The sequence below is a fragment of the Podarcis muralis genome, chromosome 2, assembly GCF_964188315.1.
Source record: "Podarcis muralis chromosome 2, rPodMur119.hap1.1, whole genome shotgun sequence".
Classification (NCBI taxonomy): domain Eukaryota; kingdom Metazoa; phylum Chordata; class Lepidosauria; order Squamata; family Lacertidae; genus Podarcis; species Podarcis muralis.
In genome coordinates, this window is record NC_135656.1 from 402,652 (window position 1) to 425,526 (window position 22,875).

At 42.6% G+C, this 22,875-nt stretch overlaps 2 protein-coding genes and 1 pseudogene across 2 annotated transcripts; 1 reads left to right on the plus strand and 2 right to left on the minus strand.

Annotated features, from left to right (window-relative positions):
- Positions 1-413: 413 nt before the first annotated feature.
- LOC114589732 (olfactory receptor 13H1-like) lies at positions 414-1,346 on the plus strand. The gene has a single exon (XM_028716162.1). It carries the CDS (start codon positions 414-416, stop codon positions 1,344-1,346), a length of 933 nt encoding a protein of 310 aa, XP_028571995.1.
- Positions 1,347-8,000: 6,654 nt separating this feature from the next.
- Positions 8,001-8,971, minus strand: LOC114589731 (olfactory receptor 10K2-like). Its single transcript, XM_028716161.2, has one exon. The coding sequence runs from the start codon at positions 8,969-8,971 to the stop codon at positions 8,021-8,023; it is 951 nt and encodes a 316-aa protein (XP_028571994.1). The 3' UTR covers positions 8,001-8,020.
- Positions 8,972-20,643: 11,672 nt separating this feature from the next.
- LOC114589676 (1-phosphatidylinositol phosphodiesterase-like) lies at positions 20,644-21,932 on the minus strand (annotated as a pseudogene).
- Positions 21,933-22,875: the final 943 nt, after the last annotated feature.

A 22,875-nucleotide genomic window follows, 5' to 3' on the forward strand; every position in this document is an offset into this window, starting at 1 on the left:
AGATGTTGCTGGACTCCAATTCCCATCATCCCTGACCATTGGCCATATGGGTCAGGCCCAGTGCTTTTTCTCTGGGGGTACTCAAGGGAATGCATACTCACACCTTTTATTCTAGAAGAAAAGAACTGGCTGGGCTTAATGAAATTTAGAGTCCAACAGCATTTGGAAGGAACAAGTTCTCCACCCTTGAAGTAGATAATGTAGGTGAAGCTTTCAATTCTGTGGGGGAAACCTTTGTTTTGTCCATTTTGCCTACAATCATGTTGGAACCTACTAGCTGAGTTAGCTATCAGGAGTGTATTTGATTTATGATATGGTTGCGCACTCATTTTTTTGGTTTCTGATCTGCCTCATTCTAGCCTATAGGCATATCATATCTATTTCTGCCTCACAGATAATAGCTCTAGAAGACTATGAGAGAGGAAAATGATACAATGGTAACCGAATTCATTTTGATAGGACTCTCGGATCACCCCAGAGCTCAGAAGGTCCTCTTCTGCCTACTTCTGGTTGTCTATTTCATTACCCTCTTTGGCAATGGTCTGATGGTGGTGGTAATTATTGCTGACTCACACCTCCACACTCCTATGTACTTCTTCCTCAGCAATCTCTCTTCAATAGATATTTTCTACATCTCCAGCAGTGTACCACAGATTTTAGTCAATTGCTTCATTGCTAGAGCTACCATTCCTGTTACAAATTGTTTGACCCAAATGTACTGTGGACTCTTCCTTGGGATGACTGAGTGCTTTCTTCTGGCTGTCATGGCATATGACCGTTTTGCTGCTGTGTGTCATCCCCTTCATTACACCTTAATCATGAACAGTAGGCTCTGTATCAGTTTAGTAGCCTCATCCTGGATTATTGCTTTTCTGCTGGCTGTGGTCCCTGTATTTTTCATACCAGTAAGCTTTTGTGGCCCTAATATCATCAATCATTTTTCTTGTGAAGCCCAGGCAGTCCTTAAATTGGGCTGTTCCAATGCCCGCATCAATGAGATCTTCTCAATTGCTCGGGCTATTCCAGTTCTTGTTGTTCCCTTTCTTTTCATCATGGTGACTTACATTCGCATTGGCCAGGCAGTGCTGAAAATCCGATCAGCACAAGGTCGAAGCAAAGCGTTCTCCACCTGTGGCTCCCACTTGATTGTGGTCAGTATATTCTATGGCTCAGCCATGTCCATGTATCTTCAGCCACATGGTAGACCCTCTTCTGATCGGGACAAGCTGATCTCTGTACTGTATGGGGCACTGACCCCTATGCTAAATCCCATGATTTACAGTTTGAGAAACAAAGATGTAAAGGGGGCTGTGTACAGATTGATTGGGAAGAATCCACCAGAATAAATATATCTGTTTTTGATGGAAGATTATCATGAAGTTTTTGTATATTCCAATGCTTCTTTCCTTCCTTTCTTCTAGTGTAGCCTTCTGTCCTGGCTCTTTAAATAAACTATTTCATGTTGGATCCGTATATTTTTGCATACCTGAATGAGACCTGAATCCCAAAGTCATAAGGCAAAATTCACTGAAAACCCTACCTACAAGCAGTGGGAGAGTCCTCTAAGCTTGATAGTCGTTGAAAGCAATTAGAAGTTATTTTCAGTTAAAAAGCAGAGAGCAAGGGGAAGGGCTACCTTACTTTATTATTTTTTAAATGACAAGCATGTGAACCTGCCACATGGAGCAAGCCGTTTGCACACACACACTCTCCCCTCCAATCACAAGAGCCCAATGAAACTGTGTCTGAGGTTTTTGCCCAATCCCTGCTAACTTGCCACCCAGCAAATCTTTTACATGTTTTCCCCCTGCCACCAAGCAGGCCCTGCTCATGAGCAGAGGCTGGGTGATCTGTGGATCATCATTGTGACTTTCACTGTGCAATTAACAAGATAAGTGAGTCCCTGGCAGGGTGCTGCAGACCCCCTGGGTGTGTTCTGCGGACTCCCAGGGGTCCCCAAGCCCCTAATTGGGAGCCACTGTTCTAGGGTGTTTTTTTTGCAGTCGTAGGGATCATCCACACTTCCACTTGTCCCACTCCTAGAAACATAGGTGCTGGTTCTCTGGGTGCCTGAGCACAAAATTCCCCATGAAGAGGCCGGGCACCCACAAATTTTGTTGCCAGGGCCATATACGCTGCATGACACCCACGGCCCCAGGCACCTACAGTCATGTGGTCAAGTTGGCACTCCTGCCTAGAAAGCAAGGAGTCTGAATGGTTTCCCACATGACCCAAGCTTTCTAGATAAGGTCTGAGTGTTTTTCCTATTGTCCTCCTCATTTCCCTTGGAAAACCCACTCTTTAGTGCTAATTCAGAGCAAACATCAATCCAGAGAAAATCTGAATTGCCTTTTGTTCCAATTGAGCACTAAAGCACAGTTTTCCCCAGAGGAAAGCAGTGGGACAAAAGGAGGGTGTGGATAAGTCCTTAGGCTGTGGAAGGACTACAGAACTCTGGTTCCCATCTTTTCAGCGTTTTGGTCCATGCTCATACAGAAAGAGAAATTGACAATATGATTAACCCCACCCAATGTGATTTCAAGTATTATCAGGTTCAAATGATAGTTTGCAAGTCAAGGATTCCTTCTCATTATAGGCTACAGGTTATATGGCACGATAGATTGCAGTCATATGTTCCTCTATGAACCACAGGCTGCCCCTTTATAGGTAAGGAGAGAGGTCAAACAGCAAAAATAGCCATTCCCAAATGCATGTAATTCAATGTGGGTGACTGACAAAAATGTGCTTCAGATATGGCACCACAATTTATAGGAGACACACATACACAAAAACAACAACATGAAGGCTAAAATGTGACAGTAATGTCATCTTTTCCCAATGAGAAAAATGGACCTTATGGACCTTAATTCTTACAAAGTTCCTATAAAATGATATTTCTGTCTTTCTCACATGCACACCAACAGTGGGATAGGGGTTCAAAAGCACTTTGAGTGATAGGTCTGAAATATATGTAAGTGCTGGAAATGTTTGTGCGATGCATGTACATTCCACATTCCAATTAATGATGGCAACAAGGACAATTCCTGGGAGAAGTCTTGTATTTTCCCAGGTACAAAATATAGATCAGGCCATCCCCCCAAAAAAAGATATGTGCATATGAATCGATTGACAGAGAGGAGGGGGTGTCGCGAATTCCTCGCGGCACTTTTAGCGAAATGCTCATAGTCCCAGGTTTCTTTTTTAGTGCAGTCTTTTTAATGTGAGCTATATACAAGTATTTACAAAAGCAGTTCATACAGAGTATCTGCACCTTAAGGCAAACAAATACTCTCCACCACAGCACCACCACATCACAGCACAACCACACCACAACCACCACAATTACTGTTGAACAGGCTTTCCTTTTAAAACAGGTGATAGCCAATCACATTCCTGCTGAGTCACTCTGACCCAGCACTTCACAGAGTATTGCATCAGCCTGTTGAAGCCTGCAGACTTACTTAAAGGTAAAGGTAAAGGTACCCCTGCCCGTACAGGCCAGTCTTGCCAGACTCTGGGGTTGTGCGCCCATCTCACTCAAGAGGCCGGGGGCCAGCGCTGTCCGGAGACACTTCCGGGTCACGTGGCCAGCGTGACATCGCTGCTCTGGCGAGCCAGCACAGCACACGGAAACGCCGTTTACCTTCCCGCTAGTAAGCGGTCCCTATTTATCTACTTGCACCCGGAGGTGCTTTCGAACTGCTAGGTTGGCAGGCGCTGGGACCGAGCAACGGGAGCGCACCCCGCCGCGGGGATTCGAACCACCGACCTTTCGATCGGCAAGCCCTAGGTGCTGATGCTTTTACCCACAGCGCCACCCGTGTCCCTGCAGACTTACTTATCATCCTGCAAATCCCAACACTCCTCCTTAAGTCAAAGGCTTGAGATCTAATAATTCTCTTAAGTCTCGAAATTTAGGAGCATCCAAACATTTTGTATACAAATCCGCCACATTACATTTTGTGTTACAGTGCTGTACCTTTAACACATTTCTTTCCAAAGCATTTTTCACATTCCCGTATCTTATAGCAATATGTTTACTTTTGCTCTTAAAGTTCTGTTGGTTAGCAAGCTGTTGTGCAGCCATGTTGTCACTTAGCACAGTGATTGGCATTTCAGAAGGTATTCCAAGTTCTTTTGTTAGACAAGCAAACCACTCTAGTTGTGACACACATTTGCTTATGGCTGAGTACTCTGCTTCACAAGTACTTGTGGCAACAAATGTTTGTTTCTGGGATTTCCACTGAACCCGGGCATTTCCAATATATATGGCATAGCGAGTGGTAGACTTTCCATTTTCTCTGTCCCCCCAACTGGCATCAACATATGCATACACTTGCTGATCATATCCTGTATCCAGCACCAGTTTGTAATCTTTTGTGCATTTCAGATACCTTAGGATTCTTTTAAGTGCTACCCAATCTCTCTGAGCCGGGTCTGCACTTCTTTGGCTTAACATGTGCACTGCCAGTGTTATGTCGGGTCTTGTCCAACAACTTAAATATAACAGAGAACCCAACAGAGAATGAAACGCTGTTGCATTCTCACATTTTTGTCCTTCTGGTTCATTTTTGTACTGGGTAGTTATGGGAGTGTCAACCTCATTTGCCCTCTCCATTCCATATGTCTTCAGTAACTTTTCAATTTTTTCCTTCTGACTCAGAGAGTAGACACCCTCTTCATTTCTCTGAACCTCTACTCCTAAGTAATTCTGAATCTCTCCCAAATACTTCAGTTTGTATTTGTTACCTAGGCTGTTTATAAACCAAGACACTTGCTTTTGTGCAGTTGTTATTAGACAGATATCATCAACAAACAAAAGTAAATAACAAACACTTCCTTGCACCATTGCTGAATATAAACAGGAATCAGCCAGGCTTTGTTTGAATCCCATCTTTTTCAAAGTTGTGTCTATGCATTCATGCCATAGACGTGCACTTTGGTGTAAACCGTATAGTGCCCTTTGCAGCTTTAACACCATGCTGTCTTTTTCCAGCTCATAACCTGGTATTTGCTGTAAATACACCTCGGCGTCAATAGGAGCATTTAAATATGCTGAGGCAACATCAAAATGATTAACTTTTAACTCTCTCAGACTTGCCATTGCTAAAACTGATTTTACTGTTTCAGCCTTTGCTGTTGGGGCAAACACTTCATCATAATGTATCATTTTTCTTTGTGTAAAGCCCCTTGCAACCAGCCTGGCTTTCCTCTGACAACTACCATCAGCCAGCTTTTTCACTTAAAAACCCCACTTACAGCTTATGGGCTTTTTACCTTCAGGCAATTCTGTAGGTACAAACACATTGTTGTTTAGCAGAGAGTTATACTCTGCCTGCATTGCCTTTAACCACGCCTCTTTCTCTAGAGTAGGTAACTCTTGCACTTCTTCAAAGTTTTCTGGCTCAGTTACACAAACCTGGTTTATGGTGGCTGGGAACCCATAACGGTCTGGAGGTTGACCTTTATTACTTCTTGCAGACCTCCTTGGTTCATTAATCTCACCCCCTGAGCTATCTTCAGGACTGCTTTTGGGGTGGATTGACTCTGTAGATCTACCTCCTCCTGTCCCTGTTGCACTTTCTTCTCTCCCCTGCTCCATGCTAGCAGCTGGAGAAAAATGCTCAACCTTTACCTCCTCCCTTTCAGTTTCTCTGGGAGAGCTGCCAATTCTTAGCTTTGTTTCAACTGCCTTATCAGGTACGCTCGGCAGTAAAACTTTTTCTGGCAGCAGGTTTGCATGTATCTTGGGCCAATTTCTTTGCTCATTAAAGCTGGCTGATCAACTATAACTCAAAAGATTTTTATCATCTTCAAACCTGCAGGCTTTCGTACCACTTTCATACCCAAGAAATAGCAACTGCTGTGTCCTTTTCCCACCTTTTCTTCGGTTCTTTACAGGTATGTCAACCCACACCTTTGTCCCAAAGATTCTAAAATGTTGCAAACTGGGACTTTTGTTATAGAGAATTTTATAGGGTATGTCATCTAGTACCCTTGACCATAAGCGATTCCCAATATAATTCCCGGTCTTAATACTCTCAGCCCAGTATTTAATTGGCGACTAGAGGTGGGTGTGGCCCACCAGTGCAGGTAATGACAAAAGCACAGGGCAGGGGCAGCCATCTCTCTCTCTCTTCTCTTCCTTCAAAGAAGCAACATCTAAAGATGCCCTCTTGGCTCCCAGCCAAGAGAGGACAAAGGGACTATCTTCTTATAAGATAGAATCCAAATGTATATTACTATATTAAGCTGTCTGACTTTCTGGGATCTGATGTGAACAGAATGTGAGTAAACTCTTTTTATACTTTTGTAAAAGACTGTGTCGTGTCTTGTATTTTAAGAGGGAATAAAGGGGAAATTACCAGAGTGATTATTATAGAGGTTCTAGCGAACCTGAGCAAACGCTACCGTTGCAAACTTAAGATAAAGGGGAATGTTTTACTCTGCTGATATTAGGAACTTTTTAACACAAGTTGGATAAGGATATAATCACACAATATATCCTCTCCTGCATCCCTGAACATTCCCACAAAAACTTTAAAGCCTGCGAACTGGTGAAGTGTTTTCTCCTGTTAGCAGAGCTTAGCAGAGTTTAGCAGAGTATTGGAGCTTTTCTTAGACAACTCTTGAGATTGCTCAGTCAGGAACGATGATGAGGAACAAAGACTGGTGACTAGTAACTTGATTCTTGTAGTTTATTTACACAGCAGTAAACTCACAAGCTATATACAATTTACTAGATACAAACACGACTTCTTAACTCTCCAAGCACTCAGAATACTACTAACACACCAGCACACAGCACTCACAACTAGTGTCATGCTGCCTATATGAGAGACCTCAGCCAATCACAGAGCTGTTACTGGGTCCTCTTATCTTTAGGCAGATTTCTTCCGTGCTCCATCTCCCTAGCCTGCTGTTGAGACACGAATTGCTCACTTGCCAAGCTGCACATAGACTATGAATTCCAACAATACTCTCCAGCGACAATGTGTCAGCTGGCTGCTCTGCCTCTATCTCCCCTGGCTCTGCCCCCCTCCCCTTCTCCTAACACTTTCCAACTCTTTTTTTTTTTTTTTACAAACTCTGAGGTCTGACCCTCCTCAAACCCCTGCTGCAATCCTCTTCTTCTGCAGTGTCAGGAGAACGGGTGGTGGTGGTCACCATTCCTCCTCCATTTTGTTCCCTGGAGTCCAATCCCTGACAGAGGGTAGGACTCAAACCAATGGCTTCAAGTTGCAAGAAAGGAGATTCCAACTAAACATTCAGAAAAACCTTCTGACAGTAAGAGTTGTTCAGCAGTGGAACAGACTCCCATGAGAGGTCGTGGACTCTCCCTTCTTGGACGTTATTAAACTGAGGTTGGATGGCCATCTGACATGAATGCTTAAGCTCAGATTCCTGTATTACAGGGGGTTGGCAAGATTACACTTGGGGTGCCTTCCATGATTCTATTATTCTATCTCATAAGCCTCAAGGGGAAGGAAATGTGAAAAGGTTAAAATTTCCTAATCCTAAATGGCAGGTTTGGCATGTAAAGATCAGCTACCTAGATCCATGTACTGATAGTGGCCGCCTCCCAATTGGGAGTATTTGGGGGGAGGGATTCAAATGCATAACAGAAATTTAGGTTTACATAATGAAAGTGGACTAAAGCACTCTTTTGCTCTGGCGCAACAAATCCAGGGTTTTATTTTACTCATCTCCTTAACATCTGGTGGAAGGACATTCCACAGGGAGGGTGTCACTACCAAGAAGGCCCTCTGCCTGGTTCCCTGTAACTTCACTTCTTGCCATGAGGGAATTACCAGAGGCCCTCAGAACTGGACCTCAGTGTCTGGGCTGAAAGATGGGGATGAAGACATGCAACAGCACACATCGTCAGATATGAGTTAGACATGTGGGAACTGGGTGAGAGCATGGCTGTGGGTCACAGCAATAGCACTGGATGGACCTATCCCATACAGTTCCCTAACCCTTCCATGCAATCTTTCAAAGTGAAGATGCATATGCCCCTTTAGTTTTTAGTGGAAGGAAATTTCCTTTCCCATATTCTCCAGAATGCTCCCCTGACCTCCTTGTTTCTGAGGCTGTAAATCATGGGGTACAGCATGGGCGTGACATTGGTGTAGATCAAAGAGACCACCTTGTCCTGCTCTAGGGAGTAGCTAGCTTTAGGGCGGATGTAAATGAAGATGGCACAGCCATAGTGGAGCACGGCCACAATCAGGTGAGCAAAACAGGTGGAGAAGGCCTTCTTCCGGCCTTCAGAACATTTGATCCTGAAGATGGAATTGGCTATGAATGCATAGGAAATGAGAATAAGCAGGAATGGAATGAGCAAGATCATCATGCAAACAAGGAACACAGCCACTTCATTGAAATGTGTGTCACTACAGGCCAGGTACAGCACAGGTGGGATATCACAGAAGAAGTGGTTGATATCATGTGAGCCACAGAAGGGTAGGCTGAAAATCAGCATGGTAAGTCCCAGTGAGATTGTGAATCCACTGGCGCAGGCTACCACCAAGAGTCGCATGCAGAGATTCCTGCTCATGATGAGAGTGTAGCGCAATGGGTTGCATATGGCCACATATCTGTCATAGGACATCACGGCCAACAGAAAACACTCAGCGCCCCCCAGGGCAATGAAGAAATACATCTGAGCAGCACACGCAGTCAGTGGGACTCTTCTGCTCTTGGCCAAGAGGTTGGCCAACATTTTGGGTACAATGACCAGAGTGTAGCAGACCTCAATGAAAGACAGGTTGCGCAGAAAAAAATACATGGGGGTGTAGAGGGCAGGGTCAGCTAAGGTTATGACCACAATGGCCAAGTGTCCCGACAGAGTGATAAGATGCATGGCAAGGAACAAGGCAAAAAACAGAGACTGCAAAGTTGCATTGGTGCTGAATCCCAGCATGAAAAAATCAGCACCCAGGCTTTTGTTCTGCCCATGTTGCTCCATCCTAGGTTACATAGTTGTCAGGCAGTGCTTGCTGTCAGTCTGTACAAGAGTGAAACAAAGATAAAATAAAGACAGGATAATATTAGCAAGAGGCAACAGGCAAAGATGAAAAGATTGCCTTCGAAACTACTCTTTTAGTCAAAAGTAAATGTATGCAGTTTTAATTGATCAGTTAATCAGTTAAGACAAATTTGATGAGTCAGGTAAGATTTCATTATCATTGGGTGACAGCCCTAGCAGAGACATCCAGATCATCAGTTGCTACAATGTTTACATACGCTTTCCCCTTTTTGCAATTTGGAAGCCAGTTTGGGTTTTTTGGTGGTGGTAGTGGTTTTTGGAGGGCGGAGAGGAAAATCATGTACCAAATGGTATGTGATATTATTCAAACCTAAAGCGGGGTGGTGGGGGGAGCTTAAACTGGCCACTTATTCTGAAGGGAAATCAGCCAGCTGGAACCCTGACCTAGTACCATGCTCACAACCAGATTGGTACCCACAACTGTTTCCTGCCAAAAATCACTTCCCTTCCCCAGCTCCTTCCTTCCTTCCTTCCTTCCTTCCTTCCTTCCTTCCTTCCTTCCTTCCTTCCTTCCTTCCTTTGAATATGCACTTTTATATAAGATATTGCACTATACAGACTAAAAACACAGTGTTGCAAAAAACCCCACTAAAATAACAAACAACAGTATGAGTTGGTTGGCAGTATTTCTTTACTGCAAACAGCATCCTAGAGGCCAAATAAAAGCTGGGATGGGGGTGGATTTGGAGCAGGACGCTAGCATTGCACCCTGACCTGGACCGGGAGCTTAGCACCAGATCATGTGACTCTTTGCTGAGTGGTAGAGCATCTGCTCTGCAAGCAGAAGGTTCAATGCTCATTCTCCAGATGGGGCTAAGAATGTCTGCTCTCTGAAACCCTCGAGAGCTGCTGCCAGCCAGAGTGGGTGATGCCAAGCTAGATGGACCAATGGTGTGACTCAGTACAAGGCAGCTTCCTATGTTTCTTCATGGCCTCAATGCAAAGGGAATCCCCCTGCACACAGAGTCTGGAAGTGGTTCTTCTGAAACAAAAACACTAGTTGGTAGAGCATCTGCTTTGAATGCAGAAGATCCCAGTTGAAATCCCTGGCATCTGCAGTTAAGGCTAGGCAAGACACCTGCCTGAAACTTTGGAGAGCCAAACCAACCAAAGTTGTACACATTTATCCCCATAGAGCCTTAATTGTTTTTCTGCCCATTATGGCAATTGTAATGTATTCTACTAGATGTGGTACAGTTTTTTAATTGTATCTTTACAGATATGTCACAGAATATCTGAATGAAGCTCATAGATGGCTGGTGGTCAACAGACCTCAGTTTGGGAAGCCCTGCTGTAAACAGTACTTGTCTGACTCAGTAGAAGACAACTTCCTATATTCCTGTCCTATAAAAATAACTCACCTAGACATTTGGACGTTTGTTTAAGTAGGATGTATGAGATCCCCACAACAACAGAGTAAGGGCTGCATGTTTTGGGATTAATTTTTTAAAGAAGTGGTTGATTATTGCAGGTTGTAGCAATCTTACTGCTCCCACTATCTCTCAGCATAACCTGCTTCAATGAGTGGCTGTGATGCGAGAATGGAGAGAGGGAGAAGCCTGTTCCCCACCTTGAGCTCCTTGGAAAAAAGGTGAGATATAAATGTAAATACATAAATGAATAAATGAATAAATAAATAACCAGTGGAGAGGTATGACAGGTGTTATAGATCTATGCAGTGGTCAGTTTTGAAGTGTGTCACAGAGACGTGCCTGCAAAAGAAGTTCCCTAGCCATGTCTCCAAGGAAAGTCCAAAAACGCAGGCAGCTTTGTTTATTTTTTGCATTTATTACATACACACACAAGTGTGTGCATGTACATCTGCATGTGTGTAACCCACCCAGAGGGGTTTTTTTTAGTTAAGTGTTCTATATATTTCAATATAGAACATGCAGCTTCCTCAAAGAGCATCAGGACACCATAGCATAATATCCAGTTCATTAGGATGACTGTCACAAAACTGTTACAGAGGTCCAGCTAACTCTTCATCCAGATAAAGAGCAGCCTTCAGCTTTTAATTAGAAATGGAAGCAATCTTGCAAAGAAGTTTTGACATTTAAAGTGTAGATGTAGGAACCCCCCATCCAGCTTCTGTTTATTGTCCTCATTCTTCAGCTTCCTCTAATGCAAATCTGTCACAAACGAACTTGAAAACTTTATTTGCACCACATTCACTTGCCAGAGGAAGGAGAGTCCATCAGTTACACTGGCTCTGAAAAGAAATTATTGGAACTGTATGCTCCTGCGTTCCCTCTCCATTCCCACCATTGTTGCTTGGCTATGCAAATCCTTAGCCCCAGCTCCCCCAACCTGGTGTCCAAAACATTTGGTTGGCCTCAAGCTGGGAAAGGCTGCCTTGAATATCTTTCAGGCATTTTCACAAAGTGGATCTTGCTTCAACCCAGTTTGCAATACAAACACATTTTTTCTCTGCTTTCCCTTCCAGGCAACTATCAGAAGAGTTTAACATAGTAAAGTAAGAGAGGCTCAAAAAAGGACCATTCTGAAAAATGGTCTCTGCAAAGTCTAGCTGTAGCTTATGATTCTCAACTCCTGCAGCTGAAAAGAGGAAGGATTGTAGCTTATTAGTAGAGCATCTGCTTTGAATCTGAAATGTCCCAGAATAGTCCCCAACACATCCAGGAAGGACTGGGAGAGAACCCCGCCTTGAAATGCTTGTGAACTGCTGCCAATCAGTGGCTACAGTACTGAAGCAGATGGGCTAATGGTCTGGCTCTGTATGCTCTGGCCTTTCCTATGTTCCTGTGAAACATTGTCCTGCTTTAGAACTTTAAAACCCTCAATTCCTTACCTGTCAGAAGTCTGATTTGTTTTGTTATTCTTTTCCTGAGAAGTTTGGACATTTTTTCGATCAAGAATCAGCAACTACAAACTTTTCTTCTCATGCTGAATATGTTTATTCATAAGTCTAGGTGGTCAGATAGGAAGGCTTGCTGTAATCTGAACATGCATCACTAGTAGGAGGTGCTGGCTGCTGGCAGAGATGGAATAGCTATCTGAGCCATTTATAGGTTTGTTTGGTCCTCAGGGAGATCTTGCCAGCCTTTTCTACCAGAAGTCCAGAAGGAAAATAGGAACAGGATGCATGCTGCTGAAGGTGAATAACATAGGCTGAGATAAAATGTCTCTCTCACCAAAAGAATTATTTTATTCTATTTCAACAATTCATTTACTGCTTAACACCACAGCCACTCTCTGATGTTAAAAAGAAACAAAGAAAAATAAAACTAACTATAAAATCATAAAATTTGATTTAAATGCCTGCTGAGATAAAAAAAGATGTTCATCACATGCCAGCAGATCAACGGGGGGCTTGTCTGGTCTCGGGTGGGAGAGAATTCCACAGAATTGGGTCCACAGTACCAAACACAGCTCCTCATGGAGGCAAGCTGTGTGACCAAGCCTTGTGGGCCCTCTAAAAGTGACTTCTGTCATGATTAGTTTGGGATATGAGAAGTCAAGTGGTCTTCAAGGTCTCCTGGACCCAAGTTGTTAAGGGCCTTGTAAATTAATACGAGAACCTTGAGCATGACTCAGTATTATATGGTAGTAAGAATGTAGCATAGCAGGTTCAAGTCCTGCTTTCTTCTCTCTTATGGGATGCTGTAAAACTAGTTGTTTTATATAATTTACTCAAAAACTGCTTAACTTGTTGCATTATGAAAATCTTAAGTAAAAACAAATCTTGTTTCAAGGTCAGGGTGGGGGAGTGAGGGGATAAACTGATCCATCCCTAGCCTCAGCTAATATCTTAAACCTGGACTACAAGTACATATGCAGCAAAATAAATTGGGAGTAAATGGGAGAGGTTACCAGCATGAGTTTGACCAAACTGCGGGAGGTAGTGGGGACAGAGGTGCCTGGCATGCTCTGGTCCATGGGGTCACGAAGAGTCGGACACGACTAAACGACTAAACAACAACAACAAAATGGGAGACTAACTGCACAACCCTATACATGTCCCATTGAGTTTCTTACAATGTGGACTGTAGCCTGCACTATGAGAGAGGAGGGAAGCAAGCAAACCAAGTAAGCCAATGCCCCCTTCCTTTTAACTTCACCCCTATCACCCCATGAATATCTATCCCCCCACCACTGATTGCCTTCATTAGAAAGCCCTGTAACCTTCTGCACTTTAACTGGCCCAACTGACTCCCTAGATTGGCTAGAGCAGAGTGAATAATAAGGCATCAGACCATTTCTGATCCATGCCACTTTTTCATGCATATATTCCTAAATGCATTCTGTCCAGTTTCTTCATTAACTTGTAAAAAAAACAAAAAACCCAAACTTAAAATTCACATGGAAATTCATATGTGCCTTTTTTCAGTGCCTTTTTTCTATAAAACAATGTTTAGGGATACTCTCATTTTGACTCTAGAAAACCACCATTTTATAGTTCAAATTGGGGAAAATAAATACAGTAAATGCAGTGGCAGAGGAAGGGGGTGCAGGGGTGCGGTCTGCCCCGGGTGTCATCTCTGAGGGGGGTGACAAAGTGACAAAAATCTGAATTTTTTTTTAAAAGGGGGGGCCTGCAATGTGGTGTTTGCATCTGCCCATTGCCTCTCCCTCAGCTGCCCTACAGCTGAGGGGGAGGCGGCAGAGAGGCTCCACGCAGCACGCCCCATCCCCGGCTGCAGGACACGCGCACTGCCCCCAGCACTTGAGTGGCTACCTACACCACTGAACAAATGGACAAAAATACAAAGATTCACAAAATGTTTAGGAGTATGCGTACCCCTGCATTCCCCCCCAATAAAAAGCACTGCATATAATAAAAAACTAAGAATGTCACCACAATGCACTCCGCTTGACCACAGACAAGTTGGTGCTGCTAACTGCAGCAGAAAGGCAGCTCAGAAGTGATGGGGTGGTGAATGTGAGGAAAGACTTTCTGTCCCTCATTCCCCACCCCCGCCATAGGCCACAATGGCATGAGATGGAAAGGGACATGGAAAGCACCCAGAAGTGGCAGCCAACCACTGGCTCTGGAGTGACAGTGGCAGCAGCATGAGGTGGAAAGGGGAAGGTCTCATCCACCTTGGAGTCAACATTTTAATTTCTGATGTCTAAGATTGAAAGGATCAGCATGTCATCAGTGGGGGACAGTGAAATGAAGAGGAGAAAGCCCCCCCCCCCATCCTCTCTGCTGTTACCCTCTGTCATTGGCCAAGTGAATTGCAGTGTGACAACATTCTTAGATTGTTATTACATGTATAGAAATATGACTTTTCATGTGCATTTCTTTTTAACAGACAGGGCTCTTTCTGGACTCTGCCTGGAAATGCCAGAGATTGATGGCTTTGGACTTCCGGTCGGCGCCAGCGTTTAATGGCGGTCCTCTCTTCGAGCTCCGGAGGAGGACTGCTCCGCGAGTTCGGGTCTGACCCGCTACGGCGAGCGGGGGACCCCTAAAATCACAGGCGCTGAAGCCTGTGAACAAGGAGACTCGGTGGGCACCTTTTGCGCCCCCCGGTACTGCGAAAGAGCCTTTTTAAAGGCTCCGGAGCGGCATCGGGTGTGAGCGCGGTGCTGAGAGTGGCTACCCAGCCCGTGGAGTGAAGCCGCGTCGCCATGAACGGAGAGCGCCGATTCCTTCCTGAAACTGAAATTCGACTGTAACACCCGTGAGTAGGATTGAGAGATTGAACGGGACTTTTAAAGTTAAATTTTGAAATTTGGCCGGAAACGGGAAAGGCATAAACCAAGGAAGTCTGCCTCCCCGGACTGCATGACAATTAAAGCAACGAAAGTGCAAAGCTGTATTTGAAAGAAAATTAACTTTAAAACTGTCAAAACCTGACATCTGATTCAAACTTCCCCCCAGTAAGCAGGAGAAGGGGGGAAGAAATTTGGACATTGCTAATCTGCCTGAAATTAACTTGAGAAAAAAAGTTTTTCTACTGCCCAATCTCCTGGGACGGACTGCCTGAGCAAGGCACCGGGAAAGTGAACTGTCAGTTTAAACTGGATACAAAGTTGGGGCTTTGTCTGAGACAAAGTTACAGGACTTTAATGGAACTATCTTGCTGAATCTTTGACTACATTGAAAAAGTGCTATAGTAACTTTTAATGCGGACTTTTGGATTTTTTGTTTATTGCTCTACGCTTCTTTGTTTTCTTCACTTGGTTACAACTGATTGCTCCCTCTAGAGGGTTCAGAGGGAAACTGTTGCAGTCTGAGAAAGGGAAACAGTGGGACTTTCCATTTGCAAGTTTTTCCTGTGAGAACGACCTTGGGGATATGAGTGGTACAGCAGAAGATATAACAACTAGATCCAAAGCAAAACAAACACAAAAGAAAAGGGGCTCAATATCAGGTTCAATACCAGCTGCGCAGGAAAAAGTGGCAACAGCATCTATGGAATCAGTGACACAGGCACTGCTCAAAATAAACCAATCTTTAGAAGCATTGACAAAGCAGTCTACGGAAAATTCTAAAAAGTTGACAGAACTGACAACAAGATTGGACTTGAATACTGCAAGTGTAGCATCTAATACAGAATCTATTAACAAATTGATTCAAGAAAGCTCTGAAACACGAAAGATTGCTGAAAGTGCAAAAAATACTGCAGAGGAGACACAGGAGAAGCTTGTGCCGATTACAAAAAAAGTGAATGAACATGATGCAGCCCTATCTTTGCTGAAATTACAGAGAAAGGAGAAAAAATTGAAACTGAGATTGGTCCCTGAGAGTGAAGGGGATAGCCTTGTGGACTTCCTTACACAGAATTTTTTGGAGTTTTGGCAAGAAGACCTACAGGAAGAAGAATTTGAGATAATAACAGCTTTTCGACTGGGCAGGAGGCAAGGCAAGAAGCCAAGGGATTGCCTGATTACCCTAAGATCCAAAGAAGAAAGAGATAAAATATTGAACCTACATTATCAAAAGGCATTGGAAATTGAAAATAAACAAGTACAAATCTTCAAGGACATCCCTAAATATATTCTGGAAGTGAGAGCCTTCTACAAAGATTTGGTCTACCTGCTGAAGAAGAATTTCTTACCTTTTAGGTGGGAGTTTCCACAAGGACTATCCTTTAACTACAAAGGAAGGAAGGTCAAAATAAGAACAGTCCAAGATAAAGAACAGTTTCTGGAGAGAAACCAGGAGGACTTGCAGAAAGGAACAGTAGAACCAACATCAGAAGAAAAAGGACCGACAGACATTGCAAACTTATCATTTGGACTTATACCACCGACTGAAGATGAACAACAGCTTGGAGCAGTTGGAGGAATAGGTACTTAATAACAAAATGTCTCTGCAGCTTCTTAGTTGGAACTGCAATGGTTTGAACCTTCCCAGGAAAAGACGTCAAGTTTTCCACATTTTGAAGAGAGAACAATTGGACCTAATATGTCTACAAGAAACCCATGTGACCAGGATACATAGAAAATTACTTGTAAATAAGAGATTAGGACAGGAATTTATTTCATCAGATAAAGTCAAGAAAAGAGGTGTGGTGATTTATGCAAAAGAAAAACTGGCCCCAAAGATGATATTTAAAGATGAACAAGGAAGATACCTGGCAATTGAAATACAAGTTCAAGGAGAAAAAATTCTGATAGTTGGAATTTATGCACCAAATGAAGGGAAGGCCGAATTCTTCAAGAAGTTGCATGAGACTTTAATGGACTATCTTGATTACAAAGTAGTAATGATGGGAGACATGAACGGTGTGGTCTCCACAAATATGGACAAGGCACAGAGACAAGTAATTTCCAAGGAAGGGAGACTACCAAAGACTTTCTTTGAAATGACAGAAAATATGGACTTGATTGACATCTGGAGAACAAGGAACCCTCTTGAGAGAGAGGGAACTTTTTTTTCTGAAGCAAAAACGACATGGACAAGAATTGACCAAATTTGGGTAACTAGTAGTATGGCGCCAAAGATTAAAAAAATAGATATCTGCCCAAAGACTTGCTCCAACCATAACGCCGTAAAGATGGAGATGAAACTAACAACAACTGGATCCTTTAGATGGAGAATGAATGACACCCTCTTTAGAGATGAAGAGATTTACAAGAAGGCCCAAAAAACATTGAAAGATTACTTTGAGATAAATTTGAGAACAGAAGTGGAAAAAAGAATAATTTGGGACGCAAGCAAGGCCGTGATGCGAGGTTTCCTAATACAACAGAACTCTATAAAGAGGAAAAAACAGAATGAGAGGAAAGAAAATTTTTTGGAAAAAATGAAAGAAGGTGAAAAGAAATTGAGGTCTAAACCAAAGTCTCATGAGATTTTGAGAGTAATAAAGTATTACCAGATGCAGTATATGGAACTGATGAATCAAGAGATAGAATGGAAAATTAAGCAAATGAGACAAAGGACATTTGAATCAGCAGACAAATGTGGGAAACTTCTATCATGGCAACTGAAAAAGAGGCAAAAACTGAATACAGTGACAAGTTTAGAAATGGATGGAAAGATTATCCACAAACCAAATGAGATAAGTAATTGTTTTCAAAGTTTCTTCAGGAAATTATATGCACAAGGGTCAGTCAACGAACAGGAAATAGAAGAATTTCTTAAGAAACATGGATTACCAAAAATTTCAGAGCAAAGTAAAATGATTTTGAATGAGAAAATAACAGGACAAGAAATAGAGGGTGCCATTCAGAATATGCAATTGGGAAAATCTCCAGGACCAGATGGTTTGACCGCTAGATACTACAAAGCGTTGAAAGAATGGTTAGTACAACCACTGAAGGAAGTCTGTAATGAAATTTTGGAGGGGAAAAAGGCACCTGAATCGTGGAAAGAAGCCTTCATTTCACTTATACTGAAAACTGAGACTGAAAAGAACCAGGTTAAAAACTACCGCCCTATATCATTACTTAATGTGGATTACAAAATTTTTGCAGACATTTTGGCAAAAAGACTGAAGAGAGTGTTGGTAGGGGAGATTCATAAGGACCAAGCTGGCTTTCTTCCAGGGAGACATATGTCAGATAATGTGAGGAATATAATAGACATTTTGGAACTGTTAGAAGCGGACATTAATAGGAAGGCTGTTTTAATTTTTGTGGACGCGGAGAAAGCCTTTGATAATATCTGTTGGAGCTTTATGAAGAAGAATCTCCAAGGGATGGGGGTAGGCCAAGGTTTTGAAAACGGTATAGGTGCAATATACTCTGAACAAAAAGCAAAGTTAATTGTAAATAATGTGGTTACGGAAGAAATACCTACAGAAAAAGGTACACGACAGGGATGCCCAATATCCCCTTTACTTTTCATATCAGTCTTGGAGGTTTTGTTAAACATGATCAGAGGGGACCAGTCGGTGAAAGGAGTTCAGGTCGGAGCCAGACATTACAAATTAAGGGCATTTGCAGATGATTTAGTATTGACCTTGCAACAGCCAGATACTAGTACTAAAAGAGTATTAGAATTAATTGAGATATTTGGTCAAGTAGCAGGATTTAAATTGAACAAACAGAAAACGAAAGTGTTGGAGAAAAATCTAACAATTGTTGAAAAAGAGAAGTTTCAGAGTGAAACAGGTTTAGTGATAACAAAAAAAGTGAAGTACCTGGGGGTAAACTTAACATCTAAGAATGTGAACTTATTTAAGGACAATTATGATAAATGCTGGACAGAAGTAAAGAAAGATCTAGAAATATGGTCAAGGTTGAGACTTTCCTTGTTAGGCCGAATTGCTGTTATTAAGATGAATGTATTGCCTAGAATGTTGTTTCTATTCCAGACGTTGCAGATCGTGGACAAGATGGACTGTTTCAAGAAGTGGCAGAAAGACATATCTAAATTTGTCTGGCAGGGCAAAAAGCCCAGAATAAAATTTAAGATTTTAACTGATGCAAAAGATAGAGGGGGGTTTGCCCTGCCGGACTTAAGACTCTACTATGAATCGGCAGCTTTCTGCTGGTTGAAACATTGGCTGCTTCTTGAGAATACAGACATTTTGGATCTGGAAGGGTTTGATAATAGATTTGGCTGGCACGCATATATATGGTATGACAAGGTAAAATTGCATAAAGGTTTCAAAAACCATATTGTTAGGAAAGCATTATACAATGTTTGGATGCGGTATAAAGACTTATTGGAAAGTAAAACTCCCAGGTGGTTGTCACCAATAGAAGCCAAAGAGGTGAAAAAACTTAATATGGAGTCTAAATGGCCAAAATATTGTGAAATTTTAGAACAAGATGGCGAAAAAGTTAAATTACAGAGTTATGAGAAATTAAAGTCCAAAGTAAGAGACTGGCTGCATTACCTTCAGATAAATGAGGTATTTAAACAGGACAGGAAAATAGGCTTCCAGATGGAGAGGTCAAAATTAGAAACAGAACTGTTAGAACCCAGTACTAAGAACTTGTCAAGAATGTATAATTTGCTGCTGAAATGGAACACACAGGATGAAACGGTGAAATCAGCTATGATTAAATGGGCGCAAGATATCGGTCATGACATTATGTTTGCTGACTGGGAGCAGTTATGGACCACCGGTGTTAAGTTTACGGCATGTAATGCCTTAAGAGAAAACATAATGAAAATGATCTACAGGTGGTACATGACCCCAGTCAAGCTTGCAAAAATTTACCATTCGCCCAATAATAAATGCTGGAAATGCAATGAGACTGAAGGTACTTTTTATCACCTTTGGTGGACCTGCCCGAAGATTAAAGCCTTTTGGGAAATGATCTATAATGAAATTAAGAAAGTCCTTAAATGGACTTTTCCTAAGAAACCTGAGGCTTTTCTCCTGGGCATGGTTGGCCAATTGGTGTCAAGGAAGGATAGGACGTTTTTCATGTATGCTACTACAGCAGCAAGAATTCTTCTAGCAAAGTATTGGAAGATACAAGAACTACCCACTCTGGAAGAATGGCAGACGAAGGTGATTGACTATATGGGACTGGCAGAGATGACCGGCAGAATCCGTGACCAGGGGAAAGAGACAGTGGAAGAAGATTGGAAGAAATTTAAAATATATCTTAAAAATTGCTGTAAAATTGAGGAGTGTTAAGATGTTAAGGAATTAAGAAACAGAGAATTGCAGCTGTAATCAATAAGTTAAAAAAAAAGGGAATTTAATGAAAGTGAATTAAAATAAATGGTTAATTGGAGGAGTTGCTGAAGAAATGTAAAACAAGGATGCAGAAAAGGAGAGGTATGGGGAAGTCCGGGAAGTAAGGTGCATGAAAATAAGATTATGAAATTATACATGTTTATATGTTTGTATGTTTTTGTTTTGTGTATTGTTTGTTTTTATTATGTGTTTGGAAAATTAATAAAAATTTATTTTAAAAAAAAAAAGGAAATGCCAGAGATTGAACCTGATAACATCTGCATGCAAAGCATGGACTATCACTGAGCTCTGGTCTCACTCCTCTTGAAACACTTCACTGAACTTCATGCTAGCAAACAGAACAAAGGCAAATGGTCTAGTCAGTAGTAAAGGAATAATGGACAAAACAAAGTGATTCTGGGCACCACTAGGTGATAACAACCTGCCTACAAATATCTGTGATTATAGATTAGGCTCTCCTTAACTTGGCTTCCTTAGTACATCTCTTAACAAAAACTAACCTCTACCAAGCTAAGTGGTTGTGTGGCCACTCCCCATCTCCAAATTACTCTCCACAATGGTGCGAATCAGTCCTGTACCAGAAAAATCTATTATCACCACACCCCAGCACACAACTTCCACAGCCTGAGCCCTCAGGTGTTCATAGCAGAGTGGATTGATTTATTTGGCTAGTTCCTCAGGGTTGGTGAAAAGCCCATTACCATAGGTAAGGTGTATGACAGCTTGGTCACCATTGGCTGCTGCGCAGAGAAAACGTCCCAGGCATCGCCAACACTTAGTTCCTCCTACAGCACTCCCAACACCTCTTTCTCCAGTTCCTCCAAGAGGACCACCTTGTCTCATGCCTGGCCTAAGGTGGGAATGGCCTCCTTTGTCCAAACACAGCCCTGGCCTTCTTCATCCAAATACTGCTTCAAACAGGGGGCAAAGTCTTCTTTGGGAATAATTGGGAGTTCCTCTTTGACCCTCATAAGTACAGTCTCCTGTGGGTGGTCCCTGAGGAAGCTCAATGTCTTGTTCAGAACTTCAGAAAAATCGGCCTCCTGGAAAGTGTTGACATGGTAGATAAGAAAATGGCTACCTTCTAGTTTGCAGCGGATGTCCAGAAAGTGCATGCCAGCAGCCAGCTGAGCTTCGAGAGGCCAGCTCTGACAGTGGATCTTCAAGTCACCAAGGAGACTCATGGAATCATGGTACCAGGGATTGAGACTCTGGAAAGGAGAAGATTATTTATTTATTTATTTATTTATTTATTTATACATACCCCGCCCTCCCCAGCCAAGTCAGGGCGGCTAACAACCAATAATAAAAACAAGTTGATTAAAATACAATTTAAAAGATTAAGATACAACATTAAAACATTAGAAGAAGAAGAAGAAGAGTTTGGATTTGATATCCCGCCTTTCACTCCCCTTCAGGAGTCTCAAAGCGGCTGACATTCTCCTTTCCCTTCCTCCCCCACAACAAACACTCTGTGAGGTGAGTGGGGCTGAGAGACTTCAAAGAAGTGTGACTGGCCCAAGGTCACCCAGCAGCTGCAGGTGGAGGAGCGGAGACGCGAACCCGGTTCCCCAGATTAGGAGTCTACCGCTCTTAACCACTACACCACACTGGCTCTCAGTGTGGCTCTCTAGGATGCAGCCTCTTCACAGGAGGGGAAAGGAAAAAGAAAAAGAAAGAGGGGGAGGGAATCAAATTGTCATATCTGACATCCAGTCAGGGAGGGTAACAGTGGGCCATGGAGTGTTGTCAAATGCCTCCGTCTGCTCCTGATTTTCAGTCTCCATGGTGAAAATGAACTTTCCTGCAAGGGATAGAAAACATCGTAGCTTTACCACTTCCTGTAGTAATATAAGGCAGCTGAGAACTTGAGAAACGAATGTCTCTGTCTATCTCTGTGTGTCTACATAAAAACAACAACATACACACAGAGAGAATATACGCGTACATACCAAATTCAAGTTACAGATAGGTAGCCGTGTTGGTCTGCCATAGTCAAAACAAAAAAAATTCCTTCCAGTAGCACCTTAAGTGCTACTGGAAGGAATTTTTTTTGTTTGTTTTTACCAAATTCAAGTTATTCAGTGTGTTGTATTATGGTATAAACAGTACAAATACAATTTTTAAAACAGTTACAATGAAGTCCCAACAAGCTCTCATTAACAATTCTACAGCAGCTAGCATCAACAGCTAGCAAAGACCAATATGAACAAGGAAGTTTTCAGCATACACTGATATTGTATAAAAGTTGGTGCACCCCTTATTTCCAGTGGGTAGGCCATTGCAGAGCATGTCCACCACCACATAAATGCCCTCTTCCTCATTTATATCTGGGAGGTTGATGGGTAGGTGCGTGGGTGAATAACCCCATGAACACTTAGGCACATTTAAATCTCTCAAGGTAGCAGAGGAAGAGGCATCCAGAGTTTCCCCCACCCATTCCCTTCTAGATTTGAATGTCCTCCCCCTCTCTGCCCAGCAGCAGTGGGTGAGGGAAGGGGGTGGATGGAAGGATCAGCAAGGGATGGGGAAGAGGAGCTGTGGCTGCCTCATCTGTCACAGCATTGGTGGATTTAAAGGCATATGGAAGGACTTTTGCTACAGAAGCAGCACAACTGAATCCCAGTTCTTCAGAAGAGCAGCCCACTTTCAACACACAGGTGCACTTATCTTCTGTTTGGGGAAGTTAGTGCTCATATTTTTAATGTGAAAAACCCCTACCTTTCAAAACCCAACCCCTTG